At 38.7% G+C, this 25,183-nt stretch overlaps 1 protein-coding gene across 4 annotated transcripts in view; it reads right to left on the minus strand.

The window, feature by feature from the left end:
• Positions 1-14,369, minus strand: part of LOC134664277 (eukaryotic translation initiation factor 4 gamma-like) — a 41,126-nt gene extending 26,757 nt beyond the window's left edge. For all 4 annotated transcript variants that reach the window (XM_063520833.1, XM_063520832.1, XM_063520831.1 and 1 more), the window contains exon 1: positions 14,219-14,369. In XM_063520833.1, coding sequence (XP_063376903.1) covers positions 14,219-14,224 — 6 coding nt within the window. In that variant the 5' untranslated portion in view covers positions 14,225-14,369. The remainder of the gene's footprint in view (positions 1-14,218) is intronic.
• Between the last annotated feature and the right edge of the window lie 10,814 nt (positions 14,370-25,183).

The following is a 25,183-nucleotide window of genomic DNA, read 5'->3' on the forward strand; positions in this document are numbered from 1 at the left end:
ATGTTACTTTTGTATGGCTTTGTTACTTTTGTACCCGACCGCATTTTTCTGAAAACATGAAAGATGTCTTTGAATTTGAAACGCAACGTGTGCGAGAAAAATAAATTGCAATCAATCTAATCAATATCCCTTCGGGTGGCAGGGCCTCCGGTTGAACGGTAGGAAAAATGGCGCGGCCATTTTTAAAACATGCCCCTGCGTGGCAGAGGCCGGGAGCCAGACACTCCCCAATTAGCGGTGAACCGGGAGACGGTTCCGTCACAACAAGCCCGTGTGTGGCAGAGACCGTCTCCCGGCCTCTGTGCGACGCCGTATTTTGCGCCTAAAATAAAACCATTAAAACTATGCCTTGCTTGCTCACTTTTGCAAGATGCATTCTTCATTAAACAAGGATGGTATTCCTTAAAGGTTGAATTCCCGCGTAAAATAATGTTTTTTAGAAATGGCGTGATGTTCACGCCCCACCAGACCTCGTACGCACCGACCGTCGAGCCGCGAACATTCAGAAACCAGAAATTTATTTGCTAACAACATTGTCCTTACAAAGGTACACAAATGGAATACGCAGTGATAAAAAGTGAAATAAACTGTGTGAATCGTGTTAAATGTAATGTTTTGTCATAAAGACTGCTTTTTTTCAATCAATTGTTTTATTTCCTAATTATACATATTTTTATACATGAAAGAAAAAATAATTGGTAATATGAGATTTGATCAAGTCCAGCATAATTCAAATAAATATAATGAAATTCATTGGTACCTATACAATCATAAAAGCTATTTTATGCTGAATTCAATTCAATCATACATATTTTTGAGAATTGGTCAAATTTCTAGCACACGTCAAATTCGCGATGACCACCCATGGAGGCGCCGCCACTTGACGTATATTTTTCTAAATTTGCCGCACCACTCAACCTCAAGCCACCGTTAAATCTGAGGCGCCGCCATTCAACGGCTTGTTATATCTGTCCATCTCCCGGCTCCCCGCCACCATAGAGACCTAGCCAGACAATGCCACTCTAGGGGATATGCAAATATTCAGAAAATGTATGAATTTTAATACAACATAAACATCAAAGAACTAAAAGTCAAAAAACGTACTTTTGATTCGAAAAATTTCACGTTGCGTCCTCTCACACAACCTAATAGCACGTGGCGCTCGTTTCGACTGAATGCGCTGACTGAGTGAAGGGGGCACCACTGTCTATCGCTTAATAGCAGCGGAGTGGTATTTTGTCTATTAGATAAACCTACAGAGCAATAGTTACTTTCCACCCGCAGTTACCTTTGTCCCCGCTCTCCCCTATATTTCACTTGAAGAAGCATGCAAATTTTGCTTAGTAGCTAGGTAGTATAACTAAATATATACAAATTGAAGCTAAGCTAAGGTAAGTTATATAATAATAATATCATCGGAATACACATATGATTTTAATGAAATTGTCATTGAATTGATTTGTGCCTTATCGAAAGCCCTATTAATTAGAGTAGTACCTAAATAACTTTTTTCATTTGACGACTTCTGTATTTATTCGGTTTATTTAGTTCGAGTATCTAATGAATTCGATTATTTAGTTAATTTACATTTAAGTACGTCACATGTGACATGAACAGACAAGGAGAGCAACATAAAATATATTGTTTTGTCTTCCTTCTTTCAATGGAACTTTTTTAGAGTTTCTCTTCCTCAAAGGAGGCTAGTTGTTAAGACGAAACTCAAAATACTCTCATTTGCATCTTAAAAAAAATAGGATGGGTCACTGACCTGTCCCGGTAAAGTGAGGTAGTGTGCGTGACGTGTGCTTGTGTGTGAAATGGGGTAATTTGACAGAATCTGAAAATTTTCCCCGGGCATACCTCACCTTAACAAGATCACGTACAATTATGGGATGAGAAGATCTGGATGAAATTAGCTTAGGACCGGGACAAGTGGTGTACTCGAAGAGAGGCCTATGCTCAACAGTGGTGGATAAAAGGATGATATGGTGATAATGCTGATGAGGGTGCTCTAGCTTGAGGTGACATTGTTACAAGAGTTGAACCAAGAAAAGTCTGCAAAGATTTTGATAGCACATGAAGTGCAAGTGTTATTTTAAACGTCTACTGTAAACTTCTATGAGATTATGACGTATACAGGATGCTTCCTGTAACAGGAGCAATAAATTAAATAGCCATGTGTACAATAATTATAAGAGCAGCCGCTCTTATGATTCAGGGACCAATTTTGAGAAAAAGCGTATATATGTACCTATAGCGGACAAGATACCTACCCTATAACATAACCTAACTAATGTAAAATTATAAGCCTCAGTAAATCGCAGGTTCTAATAACATCCGCTTATAATGTTGAGTTCCATCATCAGGCTAGCCTGATTACTACTCATAGTTGCATATCGATGGCGATCCGCAGTTACCGTTCATAAAACATTTTTACGTGATTCAGAACCAGTCCAGCATAATTTGACCTTTTGGTCAGCTAATTTAACGATAGTTTAGCTATTCTGTCTGACTGATTTTGCCCTAGGTATATACCTCCAATTTAGTTGTTAGAAATACTGCACAACAACCGTACAAAAAAATAAAGGCTCATTGAAAACTCATTGATTACCGTAATTATGCTTACGCAATAAATTCCACATTCGATGAGGTTTTCTAACAGGGAGTGCTCCGAGGAATTGTTCGGATTAATCCCTGGCGCTTCTCTCAGCTTATAGCGGCAACAGAAATACAACATCTGTGAAAAATTTAACTGCCCACCTATCACGGTTCATGAGGTACAGCCTGGTGACAGACAGACGGATAGCGCGCGGAGTCTTACTAATATGGTCCCGTTTTTACCCTTTGGGTGCGGTACCCTAAAAATGACAAACCATTTAAGGGGCTACCCGAGGTTTTCATCGATTTTTGACAAGTTTTGATTCGTATCTCCTTTTTTTGCATTACAGATAGAATTATAAGACAAATGGTTGTCGGTTCTTCAATCTTTTATCTCCGGTTTTGTCTACCGGATTTTGAAAGAAATTAATCCTTATTTTTTTATGTTTTTTTTATATTGTCTCAAAAACCATACATTTTTTCGTATCTAGTTTGCTGTGAAGGATCTTACATGTACGAAATCTACATATGTACTTGGGTTTGTCTTTGACGTCTTGAAAATACGTGTCTAGGGTTTAAATTTTAAACTAATTAACACAAAAGTTATGGCCAGAAAACCAGTTTTTAACCGACTTCCAAATCCCAAAGGAGGAGGTTATCAATTCGGTTGTATGTTTTTTTTTTTTTTTTTATGTTTGTTACTCCATATCTCCGTCATTACTGGACCGATTTTGAAAATTATTTTTTCGATTGTATGTATATGCATACAGATTGGTCCCGTTTTTGTCAAAATCCAGTTCTGATCATGGGATCCATGAGGAATCGACGGAACTCCTCAAATCTTAAAGGCATACATATGGTCATTTTTGTGTTTTTATCAACAAATCAAGCATATACATTCAAAAACGTGACATTTAATGAAGTGGAACTGCTGATGATGATCAGAACGGAACTCTTCAACGACGCATAGTTCACGTTTGGCGATTTGTCCTCTTCGTTATGTTTGTTAAGCAAGTTAAGTTTTTAAGCCACAATTTTATCAAGCTTGAGTTCTGATGATGGGATCCATGAGAAATCGAGGGAACTCCTCAAATTTTAAAGGCATGCGTATAGAGATTTTTGTATTTTCATCAGAAAATCAAGCATTTTCATTAAAAACTGTCGCATTTGATGAAGTGGAACTGCTGATGATGATCAGAACGGAACTCTTCAACGACGCATAGTTCACGTTTGGCGATTTGTCCTCTTCGTTATGTTTGTTAAGCAAGTTTAGTTTTTAAGCCACATTTCTGTCAAGCTCGAGTTCTGATGATGGGATCCATAAGGAATCGAGGGAACTCCTCAAATCTTAAAGGCATACGTATAGAATTTTTTGTATTTTCATCATAAAATCAAGCATTTTCATTAAAAACTGTCGCATTTGATGAAGTGGAACTGCTGATGATGATCAGAACGGAACTCTTCAACGACGCATAGTTCACGTTTGGCGATTTGTCCTCTTCGTTATGTTTGTTAAGCAAGTTTAGTTTTTAAGCCACATTTCTGTCAAGCTCGAGTTCTGAAGATGGGATCCATAAGGAATCGAGGGAACTCCTCAAATCTTAAAGGCATACGTATAGAATTTTTTGTATTTTCATCATAAAATCAAGAATTTACATTAAAAACTGTCGCATTTGATGAAGTGGAACTGCTGATGATGATCAGAACAGAACTCTTCAACGACGCATAGTACATGTTTGGTGATTTCGAATTTCGATTTTGACTTGGACTGGGACCCGGACTCATACCCGGATCCGGTTCGGACCCGGACTCGGACTCTGACTCGGACCCGGACTCGGACCCGGACTCGGACCCGGACTCGGACCCGGACTCGGACCCGGACCCGGACTTGGACCGGGACTCGGACCCGGACTCTGACTCAGAGACCCGGACCTTGACCCGGAAAACCACTATGATACCTAAACTAAATAAACCACTATGATTACCTACCATAAAATGTGGGTATGATGATGCCAAACCCCTCCCGCTCAAACTCCCGTACACCGCACCGCATGCGCCGTTAAGTGGGTTAGGTTAGGTTTGAACTGCGATCCTCACAGAACCGAACAAAAGTGGGTTAGGTTTGGTTAGAACTGCGAGTCTTACAGAAACGAAATGCTACTAGAAAAGTGGGTTTGATTAGGTTCGAACTGCGATCATCACAGAACCGAACTGCTATCAGAGAAGTGGGTTAGGTTAGGCTAGATAACTACGACCCTTACGGAAACGAAATGCTACTAGAAAGTAGGTACTGGTTTTACCTCCTTTTCTACATAGTGCACCATCTACCATAATCTTTCACCGGGCCCCATAGAAGTCGGTTTTTTTTTCTTAAAAATTATTTAGCCTAATATTGTTCAACTTTGATGCCATTCAAATATCAAGAAGACAATGAACTTTGAAGTAAACTGGGATACTATATTGCTTAAAGCCGTTGCTGTTAATACAGTAAAACTTGGTTAAGTGGGACCTGGATAAGTGAGAAACCTCTATAGCTGGGACTCATGGTGCGGTCCCGGCACTTTGGCGCTGAATTACCTCTGTTAGTGAGAAATAACAGACCTCTATAACTGAGATTAGTTGTTGTGATTTTATAGTCACATTTACCTCTATTACTGAGACAGAGAGTGTATTTTACCTCTTTTACTGAGACTATATTTATAAGATTCCATTTTCCGAATTGTTTTTTTTTTTAAAATTTTATACGAATTACCTCTGTATCTGAGATAACGTTAATCTATGACCTCTCTAACTTGGACTTTATTGATCTATTTCCGTATTCTTACTAACTCTTAGCTTAGTCTATAAGTCTATCCAAAATTTACGCATTTGCTTAATTGTGTCTAAACAACTCCAAGTTTCGTTTAAATAGTTACTATAATGTAGTTAAAACTATCGAAACGAAAGCTGAAATCTTGATAAGTAACAAGAATAAACAAATTTTCATTTAATATATGTATTTCTAAGATGCAATGAAGTCCGTATGAAATTTAATTGAAAAAAATTATCCTTTAGAAAATCATTCGAAATAAATTCAAAGAAATATTTAAACAGACTTAAAAAATATTTAGGGACAAGGATTATTTTACCTAAAAATTTAAAGATAATTACAAAATACCTTATTAACCACCTCTATAACTGATATATATCCTCTATTCTCACCTCTATTAATGGGACCCTCTGTAAATGAAACAGAAATTTATTTGTACCTGGCTAACTGGGACCCTGTGTAAGTGGAAAACCTCTTTAAGTGAGACAAATTTGCTCGTCCCTTGAGATCTCACTTATCCAGGTTTCACTGTATAATAAACTACAAGAAACATTAGAAAACTAAGGGATACAGATTGAAGATCATTGGCGTGGGGTAGCCCCCGAATGAACGAAATCGCATTTATATTGGTTCTCCCCTACATATGGCAAGCTTCACGAGCAGTCCAGTTAAGTAGAGTGCGGACACCGTTAACGTATAATGTGCTGTTTATCGCTCCGGATGATAACAGGTGCATTGTGATGCGCCGGTAATAGCTGCAATACAGCATTGCATGCATTGGTTAGTTGGTACAGTCTATCGTTTTGACCGTTAAGTACCTAATAATAAAGTTATACCGGGTGTGGCCTGTAATATGAGCAAAAAATTAAACTGTAGGCTGTACTCCTCATACTGACTAACATTTGTTCAGCAACTTTTAGAAATAACTTGTGGTTTGCTTTTTAATACACTTTAAAGTTTATTCTAAGACGCAATGTATTGCGAATTGTGTTTCGTTTAAGGCGTGACAAGCAACGTTAAACACAATGATATGGCGTGGCGATGGCGTCCATTGAAGATAATATTTATTTTGTATGAAAAATAGGGAGTCTAAATCATTCATAATTTTTAAAAGTTGTAGAACAAAAGTGTCACCGTTTGAGGAGTACAATCTATGTTTTAATTATTTGCTCATGTTACAGGCCACACCCGGTATATGGGAGACCGAGCTTTACTCGGAAAACATAAAAACTCAAAAATGCGCGTTTTTCCAGAATAAGACCGAGCTAGATCGATTTTTCGCCCCCGAAAACCTACATATATAGAAAATTTCATCGAAATCGTTAGAGCCGTTTCTGAGATTCCCGAAATATACGTACATATCTATACAAGGATAGGTACCTAATATAAATGATGTAACCAAGAGTCGTCAACTTTTATTGTGTTATCCAAACAAGTAACTTTTTTCTTGTGACGAACTAAAATGTGTTAGAATCTAGAATATTTTCAAAGATAAACTTCTTATAGTCTGTCAAGCTGAATATGTCAGTAGCAATGTAAAGGAAACTAAAGTATGGTATCTCTTGAAACCAACAAAAAGCAGCAATATTATGTACATCGAACAACGATGTAATGTAAATAAAACAGTTCCACAGATAAGCTATAACAATAACACGCGATTTTCAAACAATTCAAACGTAGTGCTGCTAACCCACGATTTTTCAAATTTGCGTCCTTTTTTCTACCGACAAGATTTACTTGACGGGGCCAAATTCGACATGTACAACTGTCAGATTTCGCATCCACGTCAAATCAACAGTTGATTTTATTGCGTACTGAGTGTTGATTCCATCAACGGTGGATACTAACATTTGGTACAACCAAAACTCCACTCTAAACTAAGGGTGGTTCGGTTTGGTTTGCTTGTCACCCTAACTGTGGATTGTTAATGTCAAATTTTGACATTGTACGTATTCGAGAACTTATGATTTTTCCCACATCAACGGGAGATCAACACGATACGTCAAACGTCGCTTGTCGAATAGGGGTCTAGGTATAGCAGTCAAAATGAAGCCGCGCACATCATATCGCAATCAACTTTGTAACGACTGCACTTTTAGAGCAAAGAGCCGTGTTTCTGTTTTGCCAAGAGTCGATAGACTCGTCAACTCGTCCCATCGGACCGGTCGATCCAGATTTCACATGCAACGTAAACAGAGTGCATTTCTCAGCTATTGATGGTTGCTTGGACAGGGTCCTATTTGACTTGAGAAAAAAAAATAAAAAAAAATCTTAGCACTAGTAGGTACATAATGGGGTTGGCCGGTGGAAGTTTTTAGCAGATGGCGCCATCATAGCTTGCCCTGTCCATCCCTACAATTGTGTCAATTTTTAGTTTTTTTAATACCCTGGATGCCAGCTCTTTAAGCCAAAAATCTCATAGAAAAAGGGTCAAGCTATGATGGCGCCATCTATGCAAACCTTTGACAGTTGCCAACCCCATTATACAATATTGTGAAGACATTCGGCGAATAGTGCACTCTCAAATTATTGGAGATAGGACTTCTAACTAGATCGATTTTTCGCCCCCGAAAACCCTCATATAGCAAATTTCATCGAAATCGTTACAGCCGTTTCCGAGGTCCCCGAAATATTCAAATATATTATATATTATACAATAATTGCTCGTAAAGGTATAAGATAGAACAAATATTTCAATTTATTTAATACAGATAAGACGATATTAAAACTTAATCATGTTTAGGTATGTAAATTATGTAAATTAATTAACAGGTACTTAATTAAAAATAATTATAGTGAAACCATTCAGCCATTTAGCAGTAAACTACCAGTTATCTGCAGAATTATACAACTACTAACTAACTAGACCTTTCTAGATGTCGGGTTATCTTACGTTATTTTATCGTAGTTACGTTCAGTCATTTCAAAACGTCTAACTTTTCAAAACATCTCATGTCTATCAGTACACCTATTTGAAAAGAAACTTTATAACAGTACCCACAAAGTCTAGTATTGAAGGTAGAGATCTAAAGGGCGTTGTTTTAGCAGTTAAGCTCGTCACCTGTAAGGATCTACTTTTCAAAACGTCTCATTTACATTCTTAAGAACATTCGAAAGTGAACCTTAGTGTATAACCTAAGAGTCTAAATTGAAGTAGTGATAATGAAAGGAATAGGCTATTTGAAATTCTTTGATTAAAGTATAAGATAGTGGTGAAATTGTATTAGCATGCAGAATGCAACCGGTTTTGGCAAGGCCGTTCATTGGTCTTGACTTCAGAAAGCAACGTTTATGTTTATCAACAACTGGAGCTATATTCGACATTTTTTGAATGGGTCGTGACATTAAATTTACATCATGAAATGCACTATTATGTTGTGTTATTTCATGTAGACACACTACCTACTAATTAAACTAAAAACCGAAAATAAAGTTAGCTAGCAAGCTTGCTATAATTCTCCAAAAAATACAAAAGGAAATTGAGTTTCAAAAGTGAAATTCGACAAATTGTCTATAAAGTTAAATTCTTTAATCGCTAAAATAAGTATTTTTGTGACCGCAGACCAAATTGAGATCAAACCACATAATCGCGCCTAAGTAAAAATAAGCAGCAGTTCAGTACGTTTAGAATATTACAATAAACCGGACAAGTGCGAATCGGACTCGTCTTTTTAACCGACTTCCAAATCTCAAAGAAGGAGGTTATCAATTCGGTTGTATGTTTTTTTTTATTTTTTTTTATTTTTTTAACCGAATTCCAAATCCCAAAGGAGGAGGTTATCAATTCGGTTGTATGTTTTTTTTTTTTTTTTTTTTTATGTTTGTTACTTCATATCTCCGTCATTACTGGACCGATTTTGAAAATTATTTTTTTGATTGAATGTATATGCATACAGATTGATTCTGTCAAAACCCAGTTCTGATGATGGGTTCCATGAGGAATCGAGGGTACTCCTCAAATCTTAAAGGCATACATATAGTGATTTTTGGGTTTTTATCATCAAATCAAGCATATACATCCAAAAGAGTGACATTTGATGAAGTGGAACTGCTGATGATGATCAGAACGGAACTCCTCAACGACGCATAGTTCACGGTTGGCGATTTGTCCTCTTCGTTATGTTTGTTAAGCTAGTTCAGTTTTTAATGCACATTTTTGTCAAGCTCGAGTTCTGATGATGGGATCCATGAGGAATCGAGAGAACTCCTCAAATCTTAAAGGCATGCGTATAGAGATTTTTGTATTTACATCAGAAAATTAAGCATTTTCATTAAAAACTGTCGCATTTGATGAAGTGGAACTGCTGATGATGATCAGAACAGAACTCTTCAACGACGCATAGTTCACGTTTCGAGATTTTTCCTCTTCGTTATGTTTGTTAAGCAAGTTAAGTTTTTAATGCACATTTTTGTCAAGCTCGAGTTCTGATGATGGGATCCATAAGGAATCGATGGAACTCCTCAAATATTAAAGGCATGCGTATAGAGATTTTTGTATTTACATCAGAAAATTAAGCATTTTCATTAAAAACTGTCGCATTTGATGAAGTGGAACTGCTGATGATGATCAGAACAGAACTCTTCAACGACGCATAGTTCACGTTTCGAGATTTTTCCTCTTCGTTATGTTTGTTAAGCAAGTTAAGTTTTTAATGCACATTTTTGTCAAGCTCGAGTTCTGATTATGGGATCCATAAGGAATCGAGGGAACTCCTCAAATATTAAAGGCATGCGTATAGAGATTTTTGTATTTACATCAGAAAATTAAGCATTTTTATTAAAAACTGTCGCATTTGATGAAGTGGAACTGCTGATGATGATCAGAACAGAACTCTTCAACGACGCATAGTTCACGTTTGGCGATTTTTCCTCTTCGTTATGTTTGTTAAGCAAGTTAAGTTTTTAAGCCACATTTTTGTCAAGCTCGAGTTCTGATGATGGGATCCATAAGGAATCGAGGGAACTCCTCAAATATTAAAGGCATACGCATAGATTTTTTTGTATTTTCATCATAAAATCAAGCATTTACATTAAAAACTGTCGCATTTGATGAAATGGAACTGCTGATGATGACCAGAATAGAACTCTTCAACAACGCATAGTACACATTTGGTGATTACGAATTTCGATTTTGACTTGGACTGGGTCCCGGACTCGGACCCAGAACCGGACTCATACCCGGATCCGGTTCGGACCCGGACCTGGACCTGGACTCGAACCCGGGCTCGGACCCGGACTCGGACCCGGACTCAGACGCGGACTCGGACCCGGACCTTGACCCGGAAAACCACTAGGATACCTTAACTAAATAAACCACTATGATTACCTACCATAAAATGTGTAAGTATATAAGTATGATGATGCCAATCTTACTAGCCCCTCCCGCTTAAACCCCCGTACACCGCACCGCATGGGCCGTTAAGTGGGTTAGGTTAGGTTTGAACTGCGATCCTCACAGAACTGAACTGCTATCAGAGAAGTGGGTTAGGTTAGGCTAGAACTACGACCCTTACAGAAGCGAAATGCTAGTAGAAAAGTGGGTGGTTTTACCTCCTTTTCTACATAGTGTACCATCTACAATAATCTTTCACCGGCCCCCATAGAAGTCGGTTTTTTTTTCTTAAAAATTATTTATGTTTGTTACTTCATATCTCCGTCATTACTAGATCGATTTTGAAAATTCTTTTTTTGATTGAATGTATATGCATACAGATTGGTCCCGTTTTTGTCAAAACCCAGTTCCGATGATGGGATCCATGAGGAATCGAGGGAACTCCTCAAATCTTAAAGGCATACATATAGTGATTTTTGGGTTTTTATCAACAAATCAAGCATATACACCCAAAAAAGTGACATTTGATGAAGTGGAACTGCTGATGATGATCAGAACGGAACTCTTTAACGACGCATAGTTCACGGTTGGCGATTTGTCCTCTTCGTTATGTTTGTTAAGCAAGTTAAGTTTTTAAGCCACATTTTTGTCAAGCTCGAGTTCTGATGATGGAATCAATGAGGAATCAAGGGAACTCCTCAAATCTTAAAGGCATGCGTATAGAGATTTTTGTATTTACATCAGAAAATCAAGCATTTTCATTAAAAACTGTTGCATTTGATGAAGTGGAACTGCTGATGATGATCAGAACAGAACTCTTCAACGACGCATAGTTCACGGTTGGCGATTTGTCCTCGTCGTTATGTTTGCTAAGCAAGTTAAGTTTTTAAGCCACATTTTTGTCAAGCTCGAGTTCTGATGATGGGATCCATGAGGAATCAAGGGAACTCCTCAAATCTTAAAGGCATGCGTATAGAGATTTTTGTATTTACATCAGAAAATCAAGCATTTTTATTAAAAACTGTCGCATTTGATGAAGTGGAACTGCTGATGATGATCAGAACAGAACTCTTCAACGACGCATAGTTCACGTTTGGCGATTTTTCCTTTTCGTTATGTTCGTTAAGCAAGTTAAGTTTTTAAGCCACATTTTTGTCAAGCTCGAGTTCTGATGATGGGATCCATAAGGAATCGAGGGAACTCCTCAAATATTAAAGGCATACGTATAGATTTTTTTTGTATTTTCATCATAAAATCAAGCATTTACATTAAAAACTGTCGCATTTGATGAAGTGGAACTGCTGATGATGACCAGAACAGAACTCTTCAATGACGCATGGTACACGTTTGGTGATTACGAATTTTGATTTTGACTTGGACTGGGACCCGGACTCGGACTCATACCCGGATCCGGTTCGGACCCGGACCTGGACTCGGATTCGGACCCGGACTTGGAATCAGACTCGGACCCGGACTCGGATCCGGACTCGGACCCGGTCTCGGACCCGGACACGGACCCGGACTCGGACCCGGTCTCGGACCCGGACCTTGACCCAGAAAACCACTATGATACCTTAACTAAATAAACAACTATGATTACCTACCATAAAATTAATGTAGGTATAAAGTACGATGATGCCAATCTTACTAGCCCCTCCCGCTTAAACCCCCGTACACCGTACGGCATGCGCCATTAAGTGGGTTAGGTTAGGTTTGAACTGCGATCCTCACAGAACCGAACAAGGATTAGGTTAGGTTAGAACTGCGAGCCTTACAGAAACGAAATGCTACTTGAAAAGTGGGTTTGATTCGGTTCGAACTGCGATCCGCACAGAACCGAACTGCTGTCTGAGGAGTGGGTTAGGTTAGGCTAGAACTACGACCCTCATGGCTCCTCTTCACGATGGGCCAACGCCGGCCACTCCAAGGGACGCATTTATGCGTTAGAGGGAGCAAGTGATATTGCTATCTCATTCTACCGCATGGCTGCGTCCCTTGGAGTGGGCGGCGTTGGCCCATCCTGTAGAGGAGCCATTATACAGAAGCGAAATGCTAGTAGAAAAGTGGGTAGTTTTACCTCCTTTTCTACATAGTGTACCATCTACAATAATCTTTCATCGGCCCCCATGGAAGTCGGTTTTTTTTTCTTAAAAATTATTTGAAACAAATTTATATTGGTCACTATAATATTATTTTCGTACCTACATACATTACCTACATTTATTTCGTTTGTAAGATAACTAGTGTTACAATATTATGCAGTCAACCATAGCCTAAGGGCCCCCCCATATCTAGCGTCTTTCGAGCGTCGGCGTCTGTCGGCGTCTGGTCAGCGCTATAGAAAATGACGTCGCTGCGCAGTTGCGTCGACGTTGCGTCGAGCAGAGGCCATAGAGTTGTAGACGCCGACGCTCGAAAGACGCTAGATGTGGGGGGGCCCTAAAGGCCAGGCCAGGCCACACCGGGTGCGTGTGCGTAGACGTGCAAGCGGTGTGCACGTGCACGTCTACGCACACGCACCCGGTGTGCACAGGCCTTACTTAAACCTGGCAGCAACTGATAAGGCAATTAATTATAGAGCTCAGTAGGTGTCGTTTAAATTATACAAAGTTGCGAGCGAGTTAAGATTACATATTTAATGACCGTACCCTACTGCAAAAAAAGTTGCCATTCATGTGGCATGCGAACTTTCCACTGAATAAAAGCCCTATATGGTACTGATGTCTAAAGAGGTAATGGATTGGCAAACTTGTTAATTAAAAGGTCATCCATCTTTGCAATTTCACTTTCTATCTGTGTTTTCTATGTATACTTAAGTATGTTATTTATCTATATACGTATGTACATATATCGTCGCTTAGCACCCATAGTACAAGCTTTGCTTAGTTTGAGGCTAGGTTGATCTGTGTAAGTATATCCCCTAATATTTATGTATTTATTTATCGCATTTAAACTCATATGCATATGTTAGGTGTTAAAAGAGTATACTTATAGTATAGGGCGAGAGTTCAGTGCCTTTCTGTAGTTAATTTCATATAGACAATTCCGTTTAAAGTTGATTTCAAGCTTCAGACAAACAAACAACATACAAACATTACATACACCTTTATAGTTTACGTTATTATTATTAAATTTTCCATACAAACGTTTTCGCAGCTTTTATGTACACTCAGCCGCAAAATTGCAATTTGCAGATCGCTGTAATCTATAATATCAGTACCTACTTAACACCTTTAAACTGGCCATTTCTGGACCTTGCGGCTGGAAAACTGGACTATTATGACAAAGTCAAGGTTAAATTAATAATGTAGGCTTTATTTTCTGTAATTTATAATGGATAATCCATTCAAATTTATTTTTAGCTGAAAGCTGCTTTGCCATAAGGCTGGCAGAGAATAACATTTAGTCCACCATTTCTACATATTGTAAGAATATTACCTCATAATGTGTGTAATAAATTCAAACGTAACGGTCCTTACCTTCATTATGTAGATCTAAACTGTCACTACAGTCAAAAACACACTTCACACACACCACCTTAATCCATTTTTGCACAAATTAAATTTTAAATTCAGAATCCTGCCGAGAAAGTATTCAATTCTCAAATCAGTTCTATACCTACTGTTCAAGTCCGCGCGAACTTGACGTATGAGGTTTGAAATGGGTCAACGCTCGTCTTTATACGCCCCCCACACGCGCCGATTAGGCATACAATCTAAGATATTAGCGGCGATTATCTGAGAAGGGTGGTCAGTCGCCCGTATTAGCAACTATCATTTTATTGGTCGTTAAGTAGGTTTTTAAGTGGGCATCGTTTGTTTTAATTGCGGGCTTGTTAATTTATTTTCTAAGGTTTGTACTAAACTTTATGTCTTGATTAGTTCCTATTTGTATGTTTTGCAATTAAGTATACTTAACTAAAATAAACTTTACAGTTAATTCCTCCGTTAAGGTACATTAATTTAGTATTGATTGTAGTTAGAAACTTTATAGTATTGCAATCATTGGTCACAGTTTTACAGCAAGATTCTTATGGGTCCTCAGCAAGCTCGGTTCTCCGTACAACGACGACTGGCTAGATTGCTCTGATACTTTAATTGTACTTACTTACAATGGGTTAAGGTATCTACCTAGTCCTATAATTAGTTTATGTAATGTTAAAAAAATATGGAGGATAAAATATTCATTCTAAACTTTTTTTTGCTCTATTTCGTTTGTATTATAAACTGGAGCTATGCAGTATGTAAACTTACTAAAACCATTTACACAAGCCCGTTAAGGAATGGGGGCCATAGTAAAAGTTGCTCAGTGTGACACATTCATTAACGGGCTTGAGTAAATGGTTTTAGTAAGTTTACATACTGCATAGCTCCAGTTTATAATACAAACGAAATAGAGCAAAAAAAAGTTTAGAATGAATATTTTATCCTCCATATTTTTTTAACATTACATAAACTAATTATAGGACTAGGTAGATACCTTAACCCATTGTAAGTAAGTACAATTAAAGTATCAGAGCAATCTAGCCAGTCGTCGTTGTACGGAGAACCGAGCTTGCTGAGGACCCATAAGAATCTTGCTGTAAAACTGTGACCAATGATTGTATTACCTACTGTATACCTCAACTAATTACAGGACTAGATTAGTGAATCGACTCCATAGATTCACTCTTGTCTTACCGTACCTACTATGAAAACTCCGAAGCATGATTAGAACGATTTCAAGTACATATTTTCCTATAACTTTATCCTCGCAGAATTCGTTTTGTCAGAGTTGAATTTCAAAAACCCTACGGAAGTAAATAATAACACCAACCCTTATAAAATTGTATAATTTTATAAAGAAACAACAGTACCCTGTGATTTATCGAAACTGGCTTGTATCTTTTTCCTCTTCCTAGATCTATTTCCTAGGCCTACTGCCGTATTCGAACTTCAAGATATTCACAAGAGACGACACGTACTAGATCCATTCTAGATACGTTATAGTTTAGATATCAACTAGTTCTCTTTTGCAGCGCAATTCGGGTAACCAATGTCACTTTTACGTTAGAGTAAAATATCTATTACTTAGATGTGAATTGGATCTCTAAGTCATATCCTATGGAAATCGTTCAAGAGTATCCCCAGAATCGTGCAAATGTCAAATTTGACAGGTGAGATCTTAAACATATCGTTATCGTATCTAGGTGATGTCTAAAAGATATTTAATAGATATCTATTTCAAAATCCGAATCGGGCCCCTACGCATTGCGTCAGCAGGGCGTGATTAGCTTCCTCATCGGGTCGGTGCTCGCTTTCCACAAAGCGCTGGGTTAGTAATTAGTGAGGTCGGTAGCCTGGGTCTTTTTATTAGGGTTCCGTACTCAAAGCTTAAAACCGGGACCCTATTCCTAAGACTCCGCTGTCCGTCTGTCCGTCCGTCTGTCACCAGGCTGTAATTCATGAATCGTGATAGCTAGACAGTTGAAATTTTCACAGATTTCTGTTGCCGCTATAACAACAAATACTAAAATCAAAATAAAATAAATATTTAAGGTAAGTACAACGTCCCATACAACGAACGTAATTTTTTTGCCGTTTTTTGCGTAATGGTACGAAACCCTTCGTGCGCGATACCGACTCGCACTTGGCCGGTTTTTATGGTTCCGTGACGAGGGCAAGTGACAGTGCTAACATTCATATGACTACGATACAAAACTAAATATAACAACAATAGTGCAGTCTATCTGAACCAGTGGTCGGAAACCGGTATATGCTCCATACAAAAATACCGGTATAATTATTATTACGTCCTTTGGTTTATTATTTCATTTTTAATGGGACAATCTAATCACACAAAGTTGTTATCTAAAAACATGGTTCAGTCCTACGTAAAGAGCATAAAATAATTCAAAATATTGGGCTAATTCGGGGTTTTTAAAAAATACCGGTTCCGAGTCCTGATCTGAACCCCTTGTGTAAATCCCATTCGATAGCGTGACGTGCGTTCGCGTTTGCGTTATTTCTATTTTTGTATGGGGTTCTGAACAGCGCGCAAAGCGGAGAACGGAAACTCAAAATCCCAAATGACACAACGTAAACGCGTACACGTCACGTCATGTTATCGAATTAATTTTACACTAGCTGTACTGATGTGCCAAGTACATAATGGGGTTGGCCGGGCGAAGTATTTAGCAAATGGCGCCATCATAGCTTGCCCTGTCAATCCCTAGGATTGTGTCAAATTTTTGTTTTTTTAATGCCCTGGATGCCAGGCTTTTAAGCCAAATCTCATAGAAAAAGGGGCAAGCTATGATGGCGCCATCTATGCAAACCTTTGACAGTTGCCAACCCCATTAATGGTATCAGTCCATCAGGCTTGTGTTGAGGAATTGAGGATCAAGTCACTTGAGCCATACCTAGGCCAGGGGGTTAAAGCTCATCACCGTGCACACTAGAGCCACAGCTACATCATCTGTGTCACATCTATGCGTCCATAGTTAAAATGGCCATTTTTGATTTGAGCTCCTAGATCGACGAAACCAGCAACTTAAAAACTAGTTTGATGTATATGTCGGCGGCAGATCGTAAAATCGGGCATATCGAGATATACCTAGGCATATCATGAAACGCCGGCATTTCATGTTCTGCCTAGGAATATCACCTACCTACCTACGTATGCTGCTCAAAACGCCACATAGAATGCAGCGCCACCAGTAGCAAATAAAGGAATTATTTTACGATGCGTCCGGTATGATGCTAGGAATATCAACGAATGCATTGCTCTGATCGATCTGCCGCCTCTTTTAAATAAGGGATTCGTGATATGCCTGGGCAAATCTTAGTCAGATCGGGAAACGGCGGCGTTACATGATATGCCTAGGAATATCTCGATATGCCCGGTTTTACGATCTACCGCCGACATATACAAAACGTAACACAATACAGTACGTAGAGGCCCCCTTTTTTCAATATCTTTCGTTAAATTTAAATAATCACGATAATTTAGCTGTGGCGCTAGTGTGCACGTTGATGGGCTCTTAAGCGTTGCCAACTCTATATGTGCCTATTGCCTCCGAGGGTTTGATGTATTCTAGGGTCCATAGTCTAATAAAACATGGTCTTCTCTTCCCAGAGTGACACAAGCCTACGTCACAATTAACATGACCGCTATATATGTATAGCGCTATCGCATTTTATCATATAGCGCGGTCGCATGATGACGTAGGCTTGTGTCAGTCAGGTGAACTAGAAAAGACGGGAAGAGACTACCAGGCGGAGTATATTATTATACCATGCTGGGGTTACTCATTCAGGCAATCCCATTTTCCATCACAGATTATGCTTCGATTCGGATTCGGAGTTGATCCTAATAGAAGCATAAAGACGAAACATAGTTTACGAATGTTACTGAAATTATAATATCATCTATGTTAAATCATCGAACTCATTTAAATAATTAACTCATAATAACCTCGACATCCTTAGAAAGCATGATATTTAGGCTTTGCTTTCACTACGCATATTAGTAGGTAAATGTGGTAAAAAATTATTCTCATTTAGAAGTCCTTGGTCGATTTGTGACACTTATGTTCGTTATATGTATTTGATTCGATCCTTCATCGTGTAAGCACTTAGCAATGTTACTTAGTTACTTACCGGTTAATTTGTGCTAAGTATAATTATGTAACACCGACCTTGTAGTATGTTAAGCATGTAGATTGAAGGTAGGAAGGTAGGAAGGATAATTATCTTACCCCTGTTAACCCAGTTCCCCGCGGTATCACATGGAAGTTATTCATATTTTTCATTTCTCATCCTCTGAAAGAGGGTAGAGAGAGAGAGAGAGAGGGGAAAGAGGGTCTTCTAAAAAAACAACCATGATTCAGGAACAAATATCTGTGTCATCACAAAAATAAATGCCCTTACCGGGACCATCGGCATCATAGGCAGGGTCACTACCCACTAGGCCAGATCGCTCGTCACGATGGAAGGTTTAGTTCTTGAATGCTTGAAGGTTTTATCGGTCCGAAACCACGCAGGCGACAGTTCATTCCACAGCCCAAGATCCCCCACTGGTCACGTAAAGGATATATTTATTACACGTCTTCCGTCGCAACGCAATTATAAAACACTCTTATTTTTCCCCGTGATTAAACGTTAATATGATGTGAGCGAACACTTTTCTAAACGCACGCGCCGAGTCAGCGACCGCAACTCTCGCTGTCCACTGCATTCCGTTGCATCTATTTATTATCTTTATTGAGCTAATGAAAACTAATCGTCACACATAGGATTTCAACTAATCCAAATATCTTCCATGGTTTTACATTATTAACTAGTGCCATATATCGACGCTTATCATGAATAGTGACACAAAACAAAATGAAATGCCATTCGACTTTAAATCTTACCAGTAAAAGATAGAATATTAAATGCAATAGCATTTCATTTTTAGTTGTACCACTGTTCATGATAAGCAACGATATGTCCAGATAGCGAAAAAGATGTGTTATGTGTGACTCTAGTTAATAATGTAAAACATGGAAGATATTTCGATTAGTTGAAATTATCCCACAGTCGAAATTGACCCCCTCCACACATTACTCGCATTCAGTATACTGTGGTGACTAATTTAAACTAATACTACCCAGTAGAAATACAATTTTCTTGCGTATGAATCGGAATACTTCGTAAAACATGCCATAAGTAAGTAATATACCTCTGTATCCTTAGGTACCTATTAGGCTACTTAAATGAGGAAAACAAATAATTTGTACATTTTCGGGTAGTTATAACACTAATCGCGACCGATTAACCGACCAAATACAAACCCACATGGATCTGTCACTGAACAACCTGACTTTAACCTTTAACCTACATTATTTGATCACACATTATCGTCGGGTGACAAGCAAAAGTACCATTGAAATTATTGGACAATAAACCGTATTGCAAGCGTAATAAAGTGCATTGTTACTTTAATTTTTGGACAGTACTTAGTGACTTTTGCTTGTCACCCGACGTTATATTTTATTGTAATCGAAAGTCAAATAATTAGTATAGGTAATTACTACTATCACAATTTATTAGAATGTATACCTATCCATTAACAAATAAGTAAGATAAATAAGCTAAATGGTACGTTCATAAGACTGTTTATAAGCAACCATTAATTCGAGATAATATTCCCGTTCCATGTTCCCGAGCCATCATTAGACATGTTTAAATAGTTTCACTGCGGGAAATGAGTTGTAATGATGACTCAGAATCTACAGACTTGCACAGATTATTTATATTCTAGAACTCGTACAGTCAGCCTGGAAAGTAGCAGTAAAATCATCTGCCACACTGAAATACTTTTCCAACTAGAAATAAATCAATATTTATGGATTGTATTTAATTTAACTTATTTTTAATTTCTGAATCTGAATCGGCTGAATGGCGTCAGATCGCACAGGAAAGGACCGAATGGCGCAATCTAGTGTCGGAGGCCAAGACCCACTTCGGGTCGCTGTGCCAGGGAAGTAAGTAGTACTTAAGTATTTTTAATCTCTACAGTTTTTGTTCAAATGTATCTATTATAATCCAATTGTTAATTTGCCGCCCATCCCCAACTAATAAGCTTAACCTAAATTTTTTATTTATTATGAAAATTATACTTAAACTTATTTCTAAATCTTAAAGTGTTTAATGTAATATGCGATGAATACAATGATACAATTTATAGCAGGATTGTGATTTAATCACTAAGATATTCTTATAAAACAAAGTCTCCCTCCGTGTCTGTCTGTCTGTATGTATGCGATAAAGTTAAAAACTACTGAACGGATTTTCATGCGCTGTTCACCTATCGATATCGGAGTGATTCTTGAGGAAAGTTTAGGTACTTATGTATATACCTAATTTGTTAAGGTTTTATTTAACCCGTATGAAGCCGGGGCAGATCCCTAGTGCTACAGTCTGTGTCTTTAGGTACTTATTTAAAAATGGTAGGGTATAACCAGTTGGAGGTTAGGAGGGAGCTTGCTCTAACATCCTATATATTGTCGTATATAAAAAATAATGTTGTTGTGTATAGGAAATAATAAGGTTTTTAAGATGTCTAAATGATTAATGGAAGTGATGCCTCGGATAAGATCCGCAGTAAAACATTTCACCTTTGGAGTGCAAGGGTCCTCTTATTACTCTAACCTGGTTAATGGGAACTTGATAGGATATTGAAAAGATAAGACCAAATATATGACATGCAATTTAATACAATTCGCTAACTACTACAATGCACTCCGCTTTAGGGCGGGCGCTGCTCAGAATACAATCGGTTTCTCTAAACTGTCGGCGGTTATGGGGTGACACTATAGTAAACCTTAATCTACGATCGCGAGATGAACGAGACGCGGGGTTTTGGCCAAAACCTGGGATAAAAGTCTAGTGCACTCACGGGTACCGAACGTAGCTATCATCCACAGGCCCGCTGGTATTTAACGCAGCAGGCGGATCGCTGACGGTGGGCGGCGGGCGTTCCTCAAGCTCCGGCTTTGGCAAGCCCGGGCGAGAACAACCCGCGGCGCTCAGGAGTTCCACAAGAAGGACCCGCGCGATGAGACCTTGGGGTCGTCGGACCGCGGCAAGGCTGTCCGACACACGGCTCGCGGGTCAAGGCCGTGCCCTACGGCTTGATGGTGGCGCCAACGTGTCGCGCCTCGGAGTCGACAGGCCACGCAAGTGAAGGGGAGGCCTGTGTGAAGCACCTCGGGATCGCCAGGCGGCACGCAGTCCACAGGCCTTGGAAACTGCGCCCTGCGGTGAAAACCAGCGTCCCCACGACGCTCAGCACATCAGGGAGCGCGCAACGGCGCTCGGAGCAACGCGACCGTCGGCCATGCTTGCTCTCGCCGGCGGCACGGAAAGCACTCGGTGGGCTACGCCCTTTTCGCGCACAACACATACACACACGGCGCACTTTACATATATCCCAATCTTCCACCGGCCAGGGCAGGCGGCGGAAGGGGGCGAGGCGGTTTATTTCGATATTCAATTAGGAACTGTATAAATGCTAGCGTGCCCCAGTACCAACTCCCCATCCATTGTCGATTCTAGAAAAATCCCCAGCCCTCCGTTTCGATCCATATCGACGCATCAAACGTCAAACCAACTTAAACCTTTTCCAAATCATATGACTCTCGAAAAAATATCAATGCTCATTAATACTTGTAATATTTTAAGTGGTTAATAATAATTACTAATAATTATATTTCTATCGTACGTTTCCTACCTTGTTTCATTCAGAATACCTTCTTTCCGATGCGGTAACTAAACGCATAGTCTACTCTCTGACAGTTCTCCTGTCAAAATTTCAACCTTTTCACACCTTCATATTCACTATTTATGTTTCATAAAAATTCCGAAAATGATTCTAAAATACTAATTAAATTAGGAAGTGACCTATTTGAGCAGTTGGGGTAGACCAGGGGGATCATTTTGATATGCATGAAGCCAGGTTTGGTTCAACAACCTCCGCGCAATTTGGGTGACAAGTTCCGTTCAAGTGGCATACTCTTTAGACTTGTTTCTTCGAAACCAGCTAACCAGGAGGCAGGATATGCTAAACAACCTACAGCTGAGAAGGTACATTATAGTTTTACATAAGTGTCATACTCTGGTGTATGTTATTTTGTTGGAAATGCGACAGTCATGTTGTACCGGTTATCTTGTATGGAAAAGCATGTATTTATCCTAGGCAAATATGTAGCATCGCTACAATATCCCCTCTCTCGGCAAAGAGGTTAAGCGCCGCTTAACCGAGGCAGCCGGGGTAACCGGAGAAAAAAAAAAATCTTTTCCCAAAAAATCATCTGGTCCAGTAGGACGTTAACTATACATGCGGACATATACATGCGCTCCATATTTATTATCGTTTGACACTAAACCTATATTTATTTATTTAGTATGCTACTTAATATTTATCTTTAATTTACCTATATTATGTTCTAGAACTATAACGTAGACGTATACCTCTTAACACTATGCTGTGGTCAGATCATGACTATCACGTGTTTCACATTAGAAATCACAGCGTGTGGCCACCACACTGTGGTTTCTGCTACTCAACTAAAAAATATTACCTAGATTTCCTTTGAAATAGTCTTAAGTTGTATAATGTAGTCGCTATAGTTAATAATGAGCTAACTCTCATTTTGAGGCTAATTGATGTCTTTTAATGCTAACAAAAATATTAGTTATTTTTGATTAGGCTAATTTATTCTAATTAATTAGTATATTACATGTATTTCTATTCCTAATGTAATGCTACCTATTGATATACTAATAGTTATGTTTTACTATAGCATGCTCTGCTATGCCTATATTCCTACAAATACAAAGCCACTAGTACCCTAATATAATGTGGTTACTAGTTGGTAGTTTTTATTTATTACTTATACTAGCAATAGTGGAAGCCACTTGTAACCCGCACTTAAATCAAACTCCAATATGCAGCCAATGGGCTTGCATTAATTGAAAAAGAAAAAACTTGGTTTTCTTTTCCATGTCCTACTTAGTGTATTATATCCACCATAATTGAGTCACCCTGGGCCCTTAGGGTATGTAGTTACTTATAAAATTTGATTTCCTAGGAAATGCTTGGAACAAATGTTGACCAGTTGGGTCAAAGAAGCATGTATGCTTGAAAAAAAAGAATGGGCTAAATCTTAGTATGCCCTAATAATATAAAATAAATTGTTACGTGTGACATACACCTTGTGGGACTTTAATTATGTCCTTGACATGATACTTTCCAATTTTACCCGTGTCTATCTCCTGAAGATCATATACGACATCCGAATGCTTCTTAATGACTTTGCATTTCAGGAAGCGCGGTGCCAATTTTGCGGAGAAGAAGTGTGCTGCATTTGACTGTACAAAATTACGCCTCCATACGATATCGCCTACGCTTAGCCGCAGTTCCTTACGGCGCAGGTTATATCGTACCGCGTTTTGTTTGTACGCTTTGGTCAAAGCATCAGTGACGCGCTGGAAAATATCTGCCATCTCGTTGAGAGCAGTTGCTCTGTCGGACCGGTTGGAAATTTGGAGGTCGTCTAACGAATTTGGAATACCGCCCCTAATGGAATGCAGCATGCCATCCGTCATCATCTCTCGCCCCTTTGCCAACAAGAATGGTGTATGCCCCGTTACAATATTAATAGTGCTATTCAAAGATAGCTGGATTTGCGGTAGGTACTTGGACCAGTTCCTTTGGTCTTGTCCTACTAAAATAGCTAGGCAGGTCTCAATAGTTTGATTAAAGCGTTCTACTGTATTAGATTGTGGTGCGTAATATGCGTTATAAAATATCCTTGGTATTGAGTGTGTGGCACAGAAATCTTTAAATTGTTTACTTTGGAATATTGTTGCGTTGTCGCAGATTAAAACACATGGGATTCCCTCTTTATTTAAAATTTCTGATTCTATAAATGTAGTTACTGTTTTAGTTGTTGCAGTTCTAAGTGGGTGAATCCAACAATATTTTGTAAATACATCAACTATAGATAGTATGTAGACGTGACCAGAATATGATTGTACTAAAGGACCTATTAGGTCGATAGATAGAGTGTGTATAGGTTTATTAACCTTTTTCTGGTTTGTCATGTGCCCATGTGGAGGCTGATTTGAGTGTTTGTATGCTTTACACTTCTCACACGTGGCCACATAATTTTTCACGTCTGCATACATGCCTTTCCAAAAATAGTTTTCTTTAATTTTTGATAAAGTTTTAAATGTGCCAGGATGTACTGTTAGTTTTTCATGATTTTCTTTAATGCATTCTGGTATTAATTCTCTAGGCAAAACTATTTTCCAATTATTTTCGGTTTGTAAATTTGATATTGGTTTTGAATATCTAAATAGTACTTTATTTTTTATTTGATAGTTTTTATGAAATACTGGGTTTGTTTCTACATTTTTAAATAATTTATTATACCAATTATCTTTAGAACTGCAACCTCCTTCGAATATTACTGCCTCAATACGTGACAAAACGTCTGGTAAATACTACGTGCATGGAGCCTTTTTTATGTCTAATTTCAAAGTCAAAACAAGATAACTGCATTGCCCATCGCGCCAAACGACCTGAAGGGTTGTTTAGCGTTTTGAGCCATTTTAGCGACATATGGTCGGTGACCACCACAAAGCGGCTACCTTCTATGTACGGTCTAAAATGATTTATTGAGTCCACTAATGCTAGGAGTTCACGTTCAGTTGTGCTGTAATTTCGTTCGGTTTTCGTAAGCAACCTAGAATAAAAAGCTACAGGGTGTTCTATACCGCTCAATTCCTGAATAAGTACGCTCCCGATGCCGACGCTTGATGCATCTGAATGGATCTGGAATGGTTTGGAAAAATCAGGGCAAGCGAGCACCGGAGCCTGGGTGAGGGCTTCTTTAAGCGCTAGGAATGACCTCT

The sequence above is a fragment of the Cydia fagiglandana genome, chromosome 5 (assembly GCF_963556715.1).
Source record: "Cydia fagiglandana chromosome 5, ilCydFagi1.1, whole genome shotgun sequence".
In the NCBI taxonomy this organism is placed as follows: domain Eukaryota; kingdom Metazoa; phylum Arthropoda; class Insecta; order Lepidoptera; family Tortricidae; genus Cydia; species Cydia fagiglandana.